Source organism: Arachis hypogaea, chromosome 16 (assembly GCF_003086295.3).
Source record: "Arachis hypogaea cultivar Tifrunner chromosome 16, arahy.Tifrunner.gnm2.J5K5, whole genome shotgun sequence".
In the NCBI taxonomy this organism is placed as follows: Eukaryota; Viridiplantae; Streptophyta; class Magnoliopsida; order Fabales; family Fabaceae; genus Arachis; species Arachis hypogaea.
The window spans coordinates 125,181,931-125,199,450 of NC_092051.1; the positions used below are offsets into that span (position 1 = coordinate 125,181,931).

The 17,520-nt window shown below is 38.3% G+C and overlaps 3 protein-coding genes across 3 annotated transcripts; 1 reads left to right on the top strand and 2 right to left on the bottom strand.

Annotated features, from left to right (window-relative positions):
- Positions 1-7,436: 7,436 nt before the first annotated feature.
- On the bottom strand, positions 7,437-9,711 carry LOC140180209 (uncharacterized). Its single transcript, XM_072220653.1, has 3 exons — positions 9,584-9,711; positions 8,205-8,778; positions 7,437-7,925 (listed from the first exon to the last, which is right to left on the bottom strand). Exons 1-3 carry the CDS (start codon positions 9,709-9,711, stop codon positions 7,437-7,439), a joined length of 1,191 nt encoding a protein of 396 aa, XP_072076754.1.
- A 989-nt stretch (positions 9,712-10,700) lies between these two features.
- Positions 10,701-12,500, bottom strand: LOC112757489 (uncharacterized). The gene is made up of 2 exons (XM_025806065.1): positions 12,312-12,500; positions 10,701-11,486 (listed from the first exon to the last, which is right to left on the bottom strand). The coding sequence occupies exons 1-2, from the start codon at positions 12,498-12,500 to the stop codon at positions 10,701-10,703; spliced, it is 975 nt and encodes a 324-aa protein (XP_025661850.1).
- A 122-nt stretch (positions 12,501-12,622) lies between these two features.
- On the top strand, positions 12,623-17,247 carry LOC112754871 (uncharacterized). Its single transcript, XM_025802671.3, has 3 exons — positions 12,623-13,606; positions 15,871-15,939; positions 16,296-17,247. The coding sequence occupies exons 1-3, from the start codon at positions 13,328-13,330 to the stop codon at positions 16,896-16,898; spliced, it is 951 nt and encodes a 316-aa protein (XP_025658456.1). The 5' UTR covers positions 12,623-13,327; the 3' UTR covers positions 16,899-17,247.
- The last annotated feature ends 273 nt before the right edge of the window (positions 17,248-17,520 follow it).

Consider the following 17,520-nt stretch of genomic DNA (forward strand, 5'->3'; position numbering starts at 1 on the left):
ATATAACTAAAAATAGTATAAAAACAACTGGAAAAAGGGTATAAGATACTCACGCATCACACCACTAAACTTAAACCGTTGCTTGTTCTCAAGTAACCAAAAACAATATAGGACCAAGGAAGAGAACACACAAGATTAGAGTTGTCAATCAAGCTCAGGTCTAATTTCTGAATGGAGCTAATGACACTCTATTTCTGAATAGCTTTGGCATCTCGCTTTCTTTTGAAGCTAAAAAATATTGGCATCCTTTAGAACTAGAATCCGAATGATATTATTGAGGCTCTTCTTTAGGTTCTTGTTGATTCTTGAACACAACTATTCTTTTCTTTTGGTGCTTTGCACTTTTGAGCCTAGTCGTGACTCTAAGTGTTTTGTTTCCAAGCTTAACTTGATACATCAACATCACAAGCACTTAACTAGGAGAACCCTTTGGATTCGACTTTTCTTTGCTTTTATCCCAAACAGTGGTGCTCAGAGCCTTAAGCATATTCCTTAACAACATTAGGTCACAACTTTAAGTTTTCAGTCTCAAAGATTACTTGACACTTTTCCACCACAAGCATATAGTTAGGGGAAACCACTCTTTTGAGCTTTTAGATCAATTTTGACCCTCCTAACCATTGATGCTTAAAGCCTTTGACCTTTTTCTTTTGATTTTTCTTCTTATTTGCTTTTTTTTTTTTTTTTTGCTATTTGTTTTGCTTCAAGAATCAATCTTTTTCTTCTTTCAGAGAATCAATAATATTTCTCTAAATTCCTGTTCTTCAAGAACCAATATACTCGACTTAAGTATTAATTATACACAGTTAATTCATACATTCAGAAAATAGAGATAAGGCCACCACATCAAAGTAAATAGAATAACTCATAATATAACTCAAGATCTTATGCATCTTACTACTTCTTTTTCAATAGATTTTTCTTTTTAAGCTTGATGAGGAATACATAAAACATCTTTAAACAAAACAAAAAAAATAAACTACTAAGCTAGAAAGCAAAGAAATCCTAAGAGTGATCATGCAACTAGAATAGAAAATAGATAAAAATTCAAATGCCAGGAAAATAGAGATAAGATAAAGATAGGGAGAATGGAACTAGACCACCTCAGTGATGGCAGCTACTGCCCCCTCCAGGGAATCCTCTGGAGCGTTTAAGCTCCCCAATGTCATGCCCCTGCCTCCTCTGCTCCTCCGTCAATCTCTTTTGATCTTCCATCATTTGATGGAGGATAGCAGACTGGTTCTGATGCTCCAGCCTCAGCTGATCAACTGATGATGCCAGCTCTCCTAAAGATATGGTCAATTGATCCCAATAGTTACGGGGAGAGAAGTACATCCCTTGAGGCATCTCTGGAATATCCTGTGGAGGTGGTGGAACTGGCTCTTGCTACGGTCCTTGTGCGGGCTCTCTAGCGTGCTCCATACCCTTTCTTGTGATGGGTCTCTCCTTATCAATCAGGGTATCTCCCTCTATGTGAGCTCCAGCTGCTGCACATAGGTAGTGAATGAGATGAGAAAATGCCAGCCTTGCTTGAGTGGAGGGCTTGTCAGCTACTCTGTAAATCTGTTGAGGGATCACCTCATGTACCTCCACCTTACTGCCGAGCATCATGCAGTGGATCATCACTGCTCTTTCGACTATAACCTCAGAGCGGTTACTTGTAGGGATGATAGAATATTGGGTGAACTCTGACCATCCTTTAGCCACTGGTTTAAGGTCAAGCCTACCCAGTTAGTAAGGCTTACCTTGAGCGTCCCTCCTCCACTGAGCTCCAGGCACACAGATACCAGCAAGAACTTGATCTAACCTTTGGTTAATATTGACCATTCGAGTGTATGACTGAGGGTCATTTCGTGGCTCTGGCAACTATAACACCACCCTCACACTCTCGGGGCTGAAGTCTATGATGTGCCCTCTGACCATGGTCCGCCAGTTCTTTGGCTCCGGATTCATGCTTGTATCATGCTTCTTTGTGACCCAAGCGTTGGCATAAAACTCCTACACCATCAGCACTCCATCGGAAACGGGGTTGGCCAGAATTTTCCAATCCTGTCTTAGAACTTGGTACAAGATCTCCGAGTACTCATTGTCCTTCATCTTGAAGGGAACATCGGGAATCACCCTCTTCTTCCTCACCGCATCATAAAAATGGTGTTGATGGGCCTTGGTGAGGAATTTTGTGGTCTCCTATGACTCAGATGCGAAAGCGGGGGCTTTCATTTTCTTTTCCTTGAGGACTCTCTGGTTTTTTGTGCCATGGAGGTAAGATATAAGAAGCAAAAAAGTGGAGCTTATAACACCAAACTTAAAAATTTTGCTCGTCCCCGAGCAAATAGAAATATAAGAAAAGGAAAAATAAAGGAAATAGAAGAAGTAGAGACAGGGGTTAGGGTATAGGCTTTGGCCTTTGGGAGGGAAGAAAGGGAAAAATTGAAGAAAAAGAATGTATATGGGGAAGAATATGTAAGAGAAGAAGATGAGGGAATGGTGTCGGAAAATATTGAGTAAGTGAGGGGTATTTATAGGAGTGGGGTGGGGGAATCAAGGGAATTGATGGGCGATGTGATGGATGAATGTGGATGGAAAAGTGGATGAGAGTGAATTAAACTCGCACAACTTTACCGGCAAGTGCACCGGGTCATCCAAGTAATACCTCAGGTGAGTGAGGGTCGATCCCACGAGGATTGTCGGATTGAGCAAGCAATAGTTATCTTGCTGGACTTAGTCAGAAAAGAAGTAAAGAGAGTAGTTGTTAAAAGCGCATAAAACAAAATAATAAAGAAAAGCAATTAAAGGTTGTTGTAAAACCAATATAGGAAAACAGTTAAGGTCTCGAAGATGTTTATCTTTCCGGATTAATTCTTCTTACTCACTATTTTAATAATGAATGATTCATTTCATGGCAAACTGTAAGTGATTAACCCTAATCCCTTAGTGATTAATCTCCTCTAATCCTACTAAAACGCCACAGACAACGTTAGTTAATTCGAATCAGAGAGTGAAGTTCAGTATTCTAATTTATACCACAAAGGCCCTAATTACCCCAGATCCCAGCTGAACAGATGTTCCCATGTCCCCAACGAGTTGTGGATTAGCTGTCTAAGAGGTCTGTTCTCAAGCTATAGTTCAAGCGACTTTGGCCAAGTATCACAAGAACTCATGTAGAAAAAGGGTCATACTTCCGTTCCACCCAGTTTCATTAGATTAAGAATGAGTCACACCTTAGAATGGAATTAAACATATATTAAAATAGAAAAGTAATAATATTAAGCTATAGAAATAAATAGAGCTCCTAACCTTAACCAGGAGGTTTAGTTGCTCATGACTTACAGAGAAAACAGAGTTCTTAGAAGTGTGGAGGAGGAAGATCTGATGTCTTTAAACCTCAGTGATCTCCTCCTTAAATACTAACCTAATAATAAATACTAAACCTAAAAGATATTATTTTAAATTAAAAATTACAAAGATAAAATAAGATAAGCTTAAGAAGTGCTAAAATCCACTTGGAGGCCCAATAGGTGAGTGGCTCGGACAGCAAGCTGGCGTTTAACACCAGGATTGGGCGTTCAGCGCCTGGGGGGAGCTGACAGCATTTTTGTTTCTTGCTTCAGGCTTCTCCAAACTGCTCCAAATTTCACCTAAAATCATAAAAATACAAGAAAAACTCAAAGTAGCATCCAAAAGTGAATTTTGCACTAAAACATAATAAAACTTAATAAAATCTAACTAAAAATAGTATAAAAATAACTGGAAAAAGGGTATAAGATGCTCATGCATCAAAAAGCTCTGCCTCATGTTGTCAGCTCTCACGCTGATGTATAGTTTGATCTGGGTTGAATCATTCGTCGGTTAGTGCCGAGATCTTCGTGGCCCACGTTTGGGCGAGATTTTGGGGAAGAGGTTTGTTAGGATCAAGTTAGGTTACGTTGAAGGGTTTGATTTTGATTTTATTTAATCTGATCGAGGTATAATCCAGTTTTTCCAATGTATAAGGGATACGGTACATAGCCCCCAAGCTTGACTTGCCGATCTCACGATTTAGCCAATTTAGCTTTCTAATTTGGTTATACCTCGGTCATGGATAATTATGCTAGCCTCCAAGCTCAACATGTGTTAGCTTTTTTTAAGCTTGGGCTGTATGTTAAAAATCAATTATAAAATGAAACTGAATAATAAATTTACCTCATGAACAGTTTTTTGCAATAAATTCAATGTTTAACTTCTCTAATTGGATTTGGGCTTTGGAAGTCTTCCAGGAATTAGAACAGTTATTTTTTCAAATTACCCACTAAGTTAATGGGTTATAATGCCTCTTTATTACCATTATTCTCTTGGAAAAAGACACGAAGATTGACTCAAAGGATTTCTGCTTAAGTGAAAAAGACATGACTGCAGGCAGGGACGGATCCACTCATGTGGGTGTTTTGCCCCCACTACAATTTGGAATTTTATTGAGTAGTATATAATAATAATATTTATTTGCCTCCACTAAATTATTAAATTTGACCCCACAATAATTTTTTATTCAACTTTCGACACTTGATAGCCAATTTGAAAACTTCATATTAGATGTCTATTATAATGATCAATTTTCAAATTTAAATAAGATTGGTGTTCTTTCTTAGAGATCGACTCGAAAGAATATTATCTATCCATTTGTGTTTCTTCTTTTAAAATTAGCTTTAGTTTTTTTCATAATAACTACACTAATAATTGAATGAATATCATCAAGAGCTAATTTGTATGAAAGTTGAGTTTTAAATGATTGTTTAACGACATATACAAAAAAAAAGACATTTTAATTATATTGTCAAGATTTCAAAATATGAAATATAAAAAATTAAATTTTAAATTATATGTTATTATTTAAATTACTATTTTAGTATTTTAATTTGTAATTAGATATTTTGAAACCTAATCATATTTTACAATAACAAAATATAATTATAACAACAATTATGCTATGTATACATAAAATAATCACTTGTACAGAATAAATCTTAAAATATAAATTTTGAAATACAAAATACATATTAAAAATAAGTTAAATGATATATGTATTTATACACAAATTTATAATAGATAATTTGATAGCTAATTTTTTTATGTAAACGTAATATTTTTATTATAAAAATTATTATAATGTTATATATATATTTTGCCCCCACTATCAAAATTTTCTAGATCCGTCACTGACTGCAAGAGGTTGGTTTCTCTGTCCTCTTATTTTCGTTTCACCTTCACAATGGTTAGGGAAAGGGAAAAATAAAGAGAAAAAGACAAAGAAAAGTAAAAGGTCATGGAAGTGAAAAGTGAAAATCTCTACCAGTGGGTACACGTGGACGTAAAGACCCATTCCTCTTCCTACTGTGACGAGGAATCACTTCGTGAACTTAGGGCTTTACAGTTGGTTAAGGGGGTTCAGGTGTTGGTGTCGAGTTGTTACTTTGTAATGGCGACGAGAGAGTGTGTGAAACGAGGGGATTGGGGTTATTTTCACTGAACTTTATTTGAAATTTCCGTTTACTGACTTTGAGTGAAAAGTTTTGACTCAACTTAACTATGCTCCGTCGTAGTTGCATTTCAATTCTTGGGTGTTTTTTAGAGCTTTTGAATGTTTGATGGATTTTATGAATCTTTCTGCTTCGTTAAATGTCTTCTTTTAACTGTTTCAATCCAAAGGTGTCCGAAAAGGGCTATGGGTTTTCCTTAGCAGTTTTTCTGGTTGTTCTATTTTTCTTCTGTATAAATCATCCTTCAAAAATTTCAAAGCCATGTTTGTGAAAGTTCAGTCTTAGGAGACTGAATACCCTTTTTATTTAGATGAGGAACTCGTTGAAAAATTTCCTTTGTATTGGTTTCCAGAGCCAATGCAGATTTTGGAATCTACTGAAAGAAGTGAAGAAGAGAATAGGTTTTTGAATTTTTTAATAGAGTGTTTTGCTGAGGGTGAGTGTTTATCGATCCCGGAGTTTTTGAGTTTTGACAAGGAAAATGATAGGTAGGGCCTTGAAACGTATATAAGTATTATGTGTTTGTTTGTTTATTTATCTGGCTAGTGACTATCTTACTGATATAGAGATATTGTTGCTCATAGGTGGAAGGGTCCCTAATTTGAACATGTCTCGTCTGCAATCCTTTTTGAAAAGGAAGAGCGAGAAGGGGAGCAGTGTATTAGGTGTGGTGAAAGAAGCAGGTGGAGATGCTGCTTATTCTACTGCCCAGCCTCCCCCTTCACCGAAAAGAAGAAAGCTGGATTCTGAAAAATCCCTTGAGGCTTTGTCGGAAGGGGATTATAGTGCTGTTGGTAGGTCTATTTTCGAGAGACAGAAAAGACTGCATGGGTTCATAGATGGGGTAAACCCTCAATCTGTCTGGAGTGACCAGTTTCCTATTTTTGATCTTGCTGACCTTGTTTCCCAGTATCCTGGGGATATGAGTTTGGCACGCCGAACTGGTGTTGAGGCGATGGGAAAATTTGTTCAGGTTAGAAAAAGTTTTGATTGTCGTCACGATTTGTACTTTGTTGTATACTTTCCTTACTGTTCTTTATTTTCGTAGATTGTTGCTTCTCGCTTGATTTGTGTTGGCCGTGCCACCGAGCTTCTAGGAGCTGAACAGCAGTCTGTTTCTGAAAAATGGCTGTTCTGGAACGGTCTGTGAAGGAAAAGGACAACGTTGTCATTGATCTTACTGCTAAGATAAAGAATCAGGAGGAAGAGGTTATGAAACTTTAGGACCTGATTCGTCTTCTTCAAGGTGAGATTAAAGAAAATGACAAGTCGAAGGGTGAGATGACTGCTCGTATCCATGAATTGGAGGAAGAGGGGATGGAAATGTTTGCCCCTGGCTTTGATCGTGCTGTTAGTCAGGTTGTGGTGTTCACCCCTGACTTTGATGTTGGAAGACTTGACGTGACCAAGATCATGGTCGATGGTGAACTTGTGGAGGACGAGGCGGGTGAGGAGCATGACGAAAACGTCCGCCCTCCTTCGTGAAAAAGAATTTGGACTTTTGTTATTTAGAATGTAGTTTTGTTATGTTTGAAACATTTGTTATGGTTGCCGATTTTGTTATCGGTTTGTTTTTATGACTGCTTTATCCGACGTTAATGTCGGTTTGAATTTGGAAATTTAAGTAATTGTTGATTGCATGGTTTTAGATATTCGTTTCCAACTTTTGCACTGTTGGTGTGGCTGACGTAATTGGAAAGGTATAGATATCATAATAAGTAGGAAAAAGAACGATCATCTTAATTTGTTTGACGGAAATAACTCTCAGTTTTGAGAGGGATGGGGTGGTCGGCCTCGTTAAAACCTGTTTGAGTAAAACCCTCCTTAGGAAAAAACCTCGTGTCCAGGAAAAAGAGTACCTGGCCACTCCATCTTGTTTACAAAGTGAGATTAGCTATAGTAAATCTTCAATGATGAAATGTTCTAAGTGTTGGGCAATGCGATTCCATCTAGTGTTTCCAGGCAATATGCTCCTCTTCCAACGAATTTGGAGATCCAAAAAGGGCCCTCCCAAGTAGCAGATAATTTTCCATGTCCTGAAGGTTTCCGAAATTCTTCGATTTGCCTCAATACCAAGTCACCTTGTTTTAGTGTTCTTGGTCGCACTTTCTTGTTATATTGCCTTTGCATAGCTAGTTGCATAGATTTCTGCCTGAGCTCAGTTAGGCATCGCTCTTCGTTTATTGTATCAAGCTCCGCCGATCTAGCTTCTTTGTTAGCGGTCTCATCAAAATATTCGGTCCATGTTGACCCTTGTCCGACTTCAATAGGGATCATGCAGCCCGAACCGTATACTAATCGGAACGGGGTTTCCTTTGTCGTTGACTGTGGTGTTGTGTTATAACTCCACAGTATTTCTGGTATAAGTTCGGCCCAGCATCCCTTTGCATCTGTCAACTTTTTCTTTAAGGCCTACAAAATGACTTTGTTAGCTGCCTCTGCGAGCCCGTTGCTTTGTGGGTGCTCGACGGAGGAAAAATGATATTTGATGTGAAGCTCAGTTAAAAACGAATCAATTTTTTTATTAGTAAACTGCCTACCGTTATCAGAAATAATTTTCTTGGGTAAACCATATCGACAGATAATATATTTTCAAATGAATGTTCGCACCTTATCTGAGGTTATTTTTGCAATCGTCTGTGCTTCTATCCACTTTGTAAAATAATCAATAGCTACTAATAGGAATTTTACCTGTCTTGGTGATATTGAGAATGGTCCGAAAATATCTATTCCCCACTTGTGGAAAGGCCAACTTATATCTGAGAGGTGCAGTAGTTCAGTCGAGCTTTGGATGAGTGGTGCGCATTTCTGACATGCATCACATTCCTGTACCTTTTTCTTACAATTTTCACGTAGTATCGGCCAATAGTAACCTACACGTAGGATTCGTGTTGTCAAGCTCCGACCTCCTGCATGGTGGCCACAAATGCTGTCGTGGACCTCGTCAATAGCAGCTTCTGCTTTTGCTTGACGGAGACACTTGAGCAACGGTCTGGAGAATCCATGTTTATATAGGTTCTCACCAATGATCGTGTAGTGGCTTGCTTTATGTCTAAAAGACATCAGATTTTCCTTTTCCGGAATTTCTCCGGTTCTTAAATAGTGAATGAGTGAGCTTCGCCAATCTTCCACCTGTGACAAACTCAAAACAGATTTGACATCTAAACTTGGTTCTGTTAGCATAAGATGGGATAATGTTTCCGGTGAATCAATTATCCTATACGTAGCTAACTTAGATAAAATATCGGCACTATAGTTTTGTTCTCTAGATATATAGGATATATCAAAGTTTTGAAAATACTGTATCATGTTTTTGGCCGAATTTAAATATTTTTCTAGGAGTGGATCTCGCACCTGAAAATTACCAGTTACCTGTTGTACTACGAGTAGGAATTGCAGTAGATCTTCAAACTTTTTACTTCTATTTCCTTTGCTAGTCTCAGGCCTACTAGTAGTGCCTCGTATTCAGCTTGATTGTTGGTTGCTTGAAAAAGAAATTCAATTGAATGTTCGGCATGCACTCTAGTGTCGTCTTTTAGCAGAATTCCAGCTCCACATCCGCTTTCATTTGATGCTCCATCTACATATAATTCCCATATCTTGATTGTTTCTTCTATGCTAGTGAATTCTAAAATGAACTCGGCTAATGCCTGGGTCCCCGTGATTGGTAGGAGATGTCAAATTCTGAGAGTTCTATTGACCATTTTGTTAGTCACCCTGCGAGATATGGCTTTGATAATATTTGACGCAGAGGTTGACCAGTTCGAACTATTATCTAGTGCGTCTGGAAATAGTGTCGTAGACGCCGAGCTGTGATGCTTAGTCCAAATGCTAGTTTTTCTATCATCGGGTATCTTGTTTTGACATTTTGTAGCACTTTTCTTACAAAATACACTGGGTGCTGTTCTTTTTCTGTCTTTGTTACAAGCACAGAACTAACCGTGTTAGTTGAAATTGAAAGGAATAAGTAAAGGGGTTTACCTTGTTGGGGTTTCTAGAGTATGGGTGGTGAACATAAAAGGTTTTTGAATTCGGCGAAAGCTTGTTCACATTCATCTGTCCAGACAAACTTCTCGGCCTTTCTCAGCATGTTGAAGAAGTGATATGACTTGGCGACTGCTGCCGGTAAGAATCGTGACAAGGCTGCTAGGCGACTTGTGAGCTGCTGGACTTCCTTGACAGACTGAGGTGATTTCATGTTTATTACGGCCTGACATTGTCAGGGTTGCCTTCAATCCCCCTGTTTGTTAATAGAAATATGAGAAATTTACCCCCATGTACTCCAAATGCACACTTCTTTAGGTTTAATCTCATGTTGTACTTTTGGAGTTGTTGAAAAATTTTATTAAGGTTGGCTTCATGTTGTTGTTCGGAGCTTGATTTTACCACCATATCATCGATGTATATTTCGATATTTCGGCTAATTTGATCCTTGAAGACCTTGTCCATTAGTCTTTGATAGGTTTCTCCTACATTTTTTAGCCCGAAGGGCATGATTTTATAACAAAAGTTTCCTTGGTCGGTTACGAATGCTATTTTTTCCTCGTCATCTAAGTGCATTAATATTTGGTTGTAGCCGGAATAAGCATCCATGAAAATGAAACCCCGATGTTCATCCACCAATCTATCAATGTTTGGGAGTGGGTAAGAGTCATTCGGGCAGGCTTTGTTTAAATCCGTGAAGTCCACACACATACGCCATTTTCCCGAGCTCTTCTTTACCATTACTACATTGGCTAACCATGAGGAGAATCGAAGTTCTCGGATGAACCCTACATCAAGTAACTTCCGTGTTTCTACTGTTGCTGCATTTCTCCTTTCCGAGCCCAGGTTTTGTTTCTTTTGCCTTATAGGTCGGGCATTAGGGTTGACTGCTAGCTTGTGGCATATGAAGTTCAGATTAATTCCTGGCATGTCGGCAGGTGTCCATGCAAATAGATCGGAATTGGATCTTAATGTTTCAATAAGATCTTGTCTTGTTCCTGCGGAAAAGACACAGCCGATGTTAGTAAACTGGTCAGCTTTGCCTAGCTGTACCTTTTCTAGGTCGTCCATTGGAGCGGGATGACTGTTGTTACTTCTTGGGTCCAATTCGGCCAAGGTTGGAATGCTCTCAGAGTTGTAAACAGAATGGACTCTTGGTATGTTCTTCTTTGGGATAGCTTTCAAACCTGCGTTGTAGCATTGTCAAGCTTCTTTGTGGTCGGCATATACTATTGCCACCATGTTATCCTGCACAGGAAACTTAACACAGAAATGAACTGTAGAAACAATGGCTCCAAAAGAGTTAAGGGACAAACATTCCAAAATGATATTGTAAGGGCTAGAACAATCAATTACTAGAAATTGAATATCTAAAGTTTTAGAGTTTGAAGGCTCCCCTAGTGTCGTTCTCAACCATACATAACCTGAAACAGGCACACTTTCTCCGGAGAACCCTACCAATTTTCCGGTCGAGTGCTGTAATGCTTTGTCGCTGAGTTGCATTTTTCTAAATGTGGAGTAGAATAAGACGTTGGCGCTGCTTCCTGGATCCAGTAGAACCTTTTTGACCATTAGCTCCCCTGTGCAGATTGAAATCACCACTGGGTCATCCAAGTTCGGGCATTGTGACTTAAAGTTGGATATGCTGAAGGCGATTTGGGTTGTTAGAGCCGAGGAATGGGTATCCTGGCGAGATCCTTCCATTGTCATCATGGCCCAGTAACTTCTTTTCCTGGCCGTATTAGTTGCTCCTCCACCTGCAAAACCACCTGAGATATAATTTATTATTCCTTTGGAGGTAGGAGCATCGACTGGTCCGTGCCAAGTTCCTTTTTCCTTATACTCGGAGGTATAGCTTGGTTTGTCAGTGTTTCTTGTTGCTTCTTTTTGTCCCCTAGAAGTGACATATTTGTCCAGTAAGCCTTGTCTCGCTAATCTCTCCAAAAAATCTTTGGCTACCACACATTTGTCAGTTGTATGACCGTACTTCTGGTGAAATACACAACGTTTGCTTCTGTCGACATACTTCTGATCCTAGTATGTGCTTGCTTTGCTCGGCAGCTTGATAAGTTTGTTATGTAGGATTTCTTTGATTATGTCTTCCCTTTTGGTGTTGAATTTGGTGTAGGAATCATACTTCGGCGTTAGTTTGAAAGGTTTTTTAAAGTCCTTGTTCTGAGATCAGTGAGGTTTTTCTTCCTCTTTTTAGGAAGATGGTCTTTCGTTTCTCCGCTTCACGCAGTTCCTCGACTTTGATCTGTCCGGTTGCTTTTTCCCTGAACTCTTCCAGTGTTTTTGGTTTTGCTACTGCTATTGCTTCTTAGAATTTCCATATCGGAGGCCGCTCTTTATTGCGTGCAGTTGAACCTCTGGATTGAGGTCTGGGATTTCCATGGCTGCTGTTGTAAACCGCATCATGTAGTCTTTTAAACACTCATATTGTCCTTGTTTGATCATGCTGAGATAGATTGAGTCCCGTATATAGATCTTGGAAGCTGCAAAGTGGTTGATGAATAGCTTAGCAAATTCATCAAAACTTGATATTGAACCTACAGCTAAATTAGAAAACCATAATAATGCAACTCCATCCAAAAAAGTTGGAAAAGATCGGCACAAGATAGGATCGGAGTCACTGTTAGGAAACATCATAGACTCGAATTTTGTAAAGTGGACTTTAGGATCTCCGATCCCCTTCTACGATGCTAATGTCATTAAGAGTGTAAAATTTTTAGGCATTTCAAAATTCATTATTTCTTTGGAAAAATGGCTAATCCGTCGTCTTTCTGTTTTCGGAGGTGTTTCTCCCATCTTCACGTTCGAGTCCGATTGGTGCTCCTCATGGAGGTTGTCATTGACTTTCTTTTTATCGTTCTTTTCCTCGCCGTTGTTCTGCATTGCTGCTAATTCGGCCATGTGTTGGTTTTTCGTTTGTAAGGCAGCATTGGTAGCCAAGAGTTTGGCATTGGTTGGGTTGACTTGAGGAGTTACCGAATGATCCGTCATGGTTCGACTCCTGCAAAGAGAAGATACAAACAGATCTAGTAATGTTAGATCAAAATTATAAAGTGAGGCGGGGGCCCCACGGTGAGCACCAAATGTTCTGGCAAGGATACTCTTATCCGAAGTATAAGTCGGCTTTGCTTTAATTTCTTTGAAACCACAGCGTCTCAGCTTGGAAGCGAAGCACCCTTGCGAACTTGAGCCCGAGCGTGGTACCTGCAAAATAGATTCCGACGCTCAAGTTAATAAAGAGTCATTTAATAAAAGCGAGTATGTGATCGGTATGGTGTTGCTGAAAAGCTCTGCCCCATGTCGTCGGCTCTCGCGCTGATTTATAGTTTGATCTGGGTTGAATTATTCGTCGGTTAGTGCTGAGATTTTCGTGGCTCACGTTTGGGCGAGATTTTGGGAAAGAGGTTTGTTAGGATCAAGTTAGGTTACGGTGAAGGGTTTGATTTTGATTTTATCTAATCTGACCGAAGTATAATCCAATTTTTGCGACGTATAAGGAATGCGGTACATTTTATTTTTATATTTTAATAATTAAATATTAATTTTTGATTTTTTAGTAAATTAGGCAAATATTTGTACGGACTGTATATTGAATCCAAATCAAAATTGTTGATTTTCTAATCACATACATAGCAATAGCATAGGCATCTTGTGCTGCTGAGAAGTGAGCACACAGTGGCCTCTCGTTCACTCAATCACTCCTCACGCAAAAATGAAATGAAAAATCTAACTGATGAATAGGCGACGTAATATTTAATACATCTCGAAGTGGCGCGTGAAGTTGCAACTGTAGTGCTTCTGCTAATACATGAACCACGATGCAGTCGCACCTTCTGACGGGACCCATCTGCGGTCGCGCTACGGCGTTGCCCTCCGTCGCGGACGCATCTCCCTTCTTCTCTGCCACTCCTCCCATCTCCATCCGCCGGCGTCTCCGCTCGTGGTGCCCATTCATAGCCGCATCATCGTCATCGTCTTCCTCCTCTTCGTCGTCGGCAGCAGCCACTGGTAGTCAGAGCTTATACGCGGTGCTCGGCGTCCCAATCACCGCCACTGCCGCTGAGATCAAACGCGCTTACCGGCTCCTGGCCCGCAAGGTATTCCGTCAAAATATGGATTCTGATGTTGAGATTATTACTGTTACTGTTACTATTACAATTACTGTTCTTATTTTTCTGTCGTTTTGATTTGAATGTTGAATTTGTTAGTACTTGTGAATCTGTAATAGTGCAGGATGCTGTGAATTATGAATCCCTAGATATTATTTTGATTGTGATTGTGTTTCGCAATTTGTGATGGAACCTTGTGAAAACGTTAATCATTATGAATGATTTAGGGTTTTATTAATCCTTGCTGGCATAATTGGTTACGCGTTTTAAAGTAATGTAGTACAATAAGCTGGTCTGGCATATTCTTTGCTTAGTATTGTTAAAATATCAGCTTGCAGATATTTAATGTTAATTTTTAAGAAAAAAGCTTCCGAGTACTTGACAATTTCTGTGTCGAAGTTTTCCAATTCTATGTGCTTGGTAGATGAATATGAACTGTAGGAATTTTCAGGGCATGTATACCCGAGTTTTCTTTTGTCTTAAAACTCAATTTCCATACATTGTTAGTGTATAAGAGAATTTGAGTGATGCTACATGTACAAGTCTTTTTGGCAACCAAGTCAAGTTGACCCAACTACAATAAAAACCACTCTCAAAATGACACGCACTCCAGTGCTCCACTAGCGTACAATTCAATTAGCCTGCACTACATGTACAAGCCTTTCTACACTTTCTGCACCATACAAATTTTTGTTGGAGAGCATACAAATTTCTAAGTATAGCACACAAATTTTTGAAGTATAGCACACAAAAATTGGAACGCAACACAAACTTATCGATATAGCACACAAATTTTTGAAGCACAATATACAAATTTTGCTACACAAATTTTTTTGTGTATATTCTTTTATGAATTCTATTACACCATACCACATCACATGTGTAAATCAAAGTGAAACAATACACACCCCTTCATTTTCATAGCACACAAGTAATCGAAGCTTAATAGCTTGGTAGCTCACACTAATTTGACAGATATCATTAAACAAATTCTAGTTTATCATAGCACACAAATATTTAAGCGTAGCACACATATATAGCACAAGAGGAGGAGGAGCGTGACTGAAGTTTAAATTTTAATTAATGAAAACACTTGGACACCTAGCATTTTTGAAAGAATTTTACACATCTAGTTATATATTTTAGAGAAAATGACAAATAGGTCCCTGATCTTTTGTCCCACGGACATTTTCGTCCCTGACCATTGAAAAATACTTTTAAGTCCCTGACCTTCACAAAACTTGGACGGATCAGTCCCTGACGGAGGCATTTGGACGGAGGGACTGATCCGTCCAAGTTTTGTGAAGGTCAAGGACTTAAAAGTATTTTTCAATGGTCAGGGACAAAAATGTCCACGAAACAAAAGGTTAGGGACCTATTTATCCTTTTCTCTATATTTTATCCTATCAACAGAAATAGTTACTTTTCACGCAAACTAGATGAATACTTATCCAAATGAAAGCATTTTGATTGGATGACTTCACTCCATTAGTGCATCCAAATCAAACTCTTTGTCTTAACACTTTCAAAAGTTAGCTGCTTTTACTTTTATCATACATCTCGTAAAAGTGCAATTATATTGAGGAAGTTGTTCATCTGACAATATTTATGACTCATGACTACAGAAAGTCATCTCTGTAGCTTAGATCTACTTCTAACTTTTTTTATCTTCATATATTATAGGTTAAAAGTAAAATGTTTTCTATTAACAAAAAACAAATAATTGAATAAATTGAAGTACCATTCCAATTATCCCCTTCAACATGGACTCACTTTCAATCTGCGCAAATAACTGTCTTTAAAGTTTAAACCATATGGGCAACTTGACTCCTGTGCTAACTGCTATTTATGAAAGGATCAAAGTTAAAGAGAATAATAAATTGCAATATATACTGAGTTTTGCTTGTTTATGTTGTTTAATTTTGTAGATAAGGAGAATTTCGAACCCAAGAAGAGTTCTTGTTACCTCATTTTACCTAATTAATTGAATTGGTTGATGATCTTGCATGTTTTTCTGATTTTATCTTCAAACTAAGTATGCTTTCATTGACATTGCATGTTTTCTGCCATCTTGCTACATGATACATCTAGGTTTATTATATTGAACTTTTGAAATCTCTTTATTTTTACCTGAACATACATTTCAGAAAGAAGTATCTTTCAAGTTAGTTATTTATGGCCTAGATAACATGTCTATAGTTTAGCCCTCTGCAAATAACCCAGCTTTATCCATTCTGTTGCTGTGATTGCAGTATCACCCTGATGTTAGCAAAGATTTACAAGCAGCTGAATTGTTCAAGAGCATCCGTCATGCATATGAAGTGAGCAATCATTATTCAACTTTTCTTCCTTTATAAAATTATAAGTTTATCACTTTTTGGTAGGGATTTACTCTTATTATACGGTGCTACTGGTTCCCCAAAATTGTTCATAGATCCCAGCAAAGAAGAAAAAGACACAAACTGTCATTTACATTTGACTGAATTATGGAAATGTATTTAGAGATAACCTTCAGTTTTCAAATTCGATTAAGACCACCAAAAAGTAATGGACCTTTTCCTCTGATAAACTTAGTGCAATGAACTGCTTTCTACCATTTTATGAAGTTCTTGCTTTTTTCCTTATGCAAAGATGAGGTTTCCTTTTCCTTCGTACTACTAACAATGTCTCGAAACAGGTACTATCGAATGAAGTAACAAGAATTCAGTATGATAGAGAACTTCAGTACAGTCACAAGCCTTACAGAGATAAATGGAGTCACAGCACTGAGTTTGAAGACCAAGCAAGAATCTATAGGTGGGCCAACCTGAGGAGGAAAATGTATAATGAAAGATACACAGAGCATTACACTGTCGATGAGGGTTACTATACCACTGAAACAGATGAGGAGGAAGATGAAGGAGACTTAGACGAAGAGAGGGGCTCCTTTATTGAAGTGCTTAGATCAGCATTCGTGATTATATTTTTGTTCCAGACGTTAGGGTCCCGCCTTTCTCTCACGTTTAGCAGTGTGATGGCATTGCTGGATGAGAAGTTAGATAATGGATATAAAATTGGTTATATAATAGCATGGATTATGGGCGGAAGGGGTGGCATATTGCTAACAATGTTCTTGTCATTTGCAAGTTGGGTTTGCGGGAAAACCAGTAGTAGTGCAGTGGTACTGGTGATAGTAGCCATGTGGGTCGGCTCCTACCTCTCAAGGTATGCTCCACTTCCTCAAGGTGCTCTGTTAACACTACTCTATATGTCCATTAAGCTGCAATCTGATCATATATAATGATTGAAGATCTTGTGGTATTTGTACATCCAAATATGGGGGGTGTCAATAGACATCTGACTCAATCCAAGGGTGAAAAACAAGAGTTTAGGACTTTAGATGGAGTATATATCACAGTAAAATCTGATAATGGAGTTGGTCTCGACGTGGTATGTGTTGATGTTCAAGAAGAACGTCTCTTAAAACCAATTCTGCTGCTAGCATTTCTTCTGAATTTCTTTGGTTTCTGATTATATCTTTCTTAGGTTGGTGTACATATTTATTCCACCAGTAAATGTAAATAAATGTTGTAAGTTGTTTTCTGATGGCAAATTAAGTGCAAAAAGGTTGATGATGGTTGGAATATCAATGGCAAACTTAAATCTTGTCTCCTATGATGTCATTTTAGAAAGATTCTGTGTAGTGATTAGCAAAAGTTAAATTCTTGGAAAATGAATATTGATATTATAGCAAAATTATTATAATTCTATAAGCAGGTTCCTTCCCCTTTTTTATATACCCTAGTATAATTGAAACATAAGGGGAATAATTTGGAATACAAGAATTTACAAGCTAGGGGGAACAATATAGCGAATAAGAGAATTACAGGTTTATGCAACAATTGATGATAAGAAGGAATTAA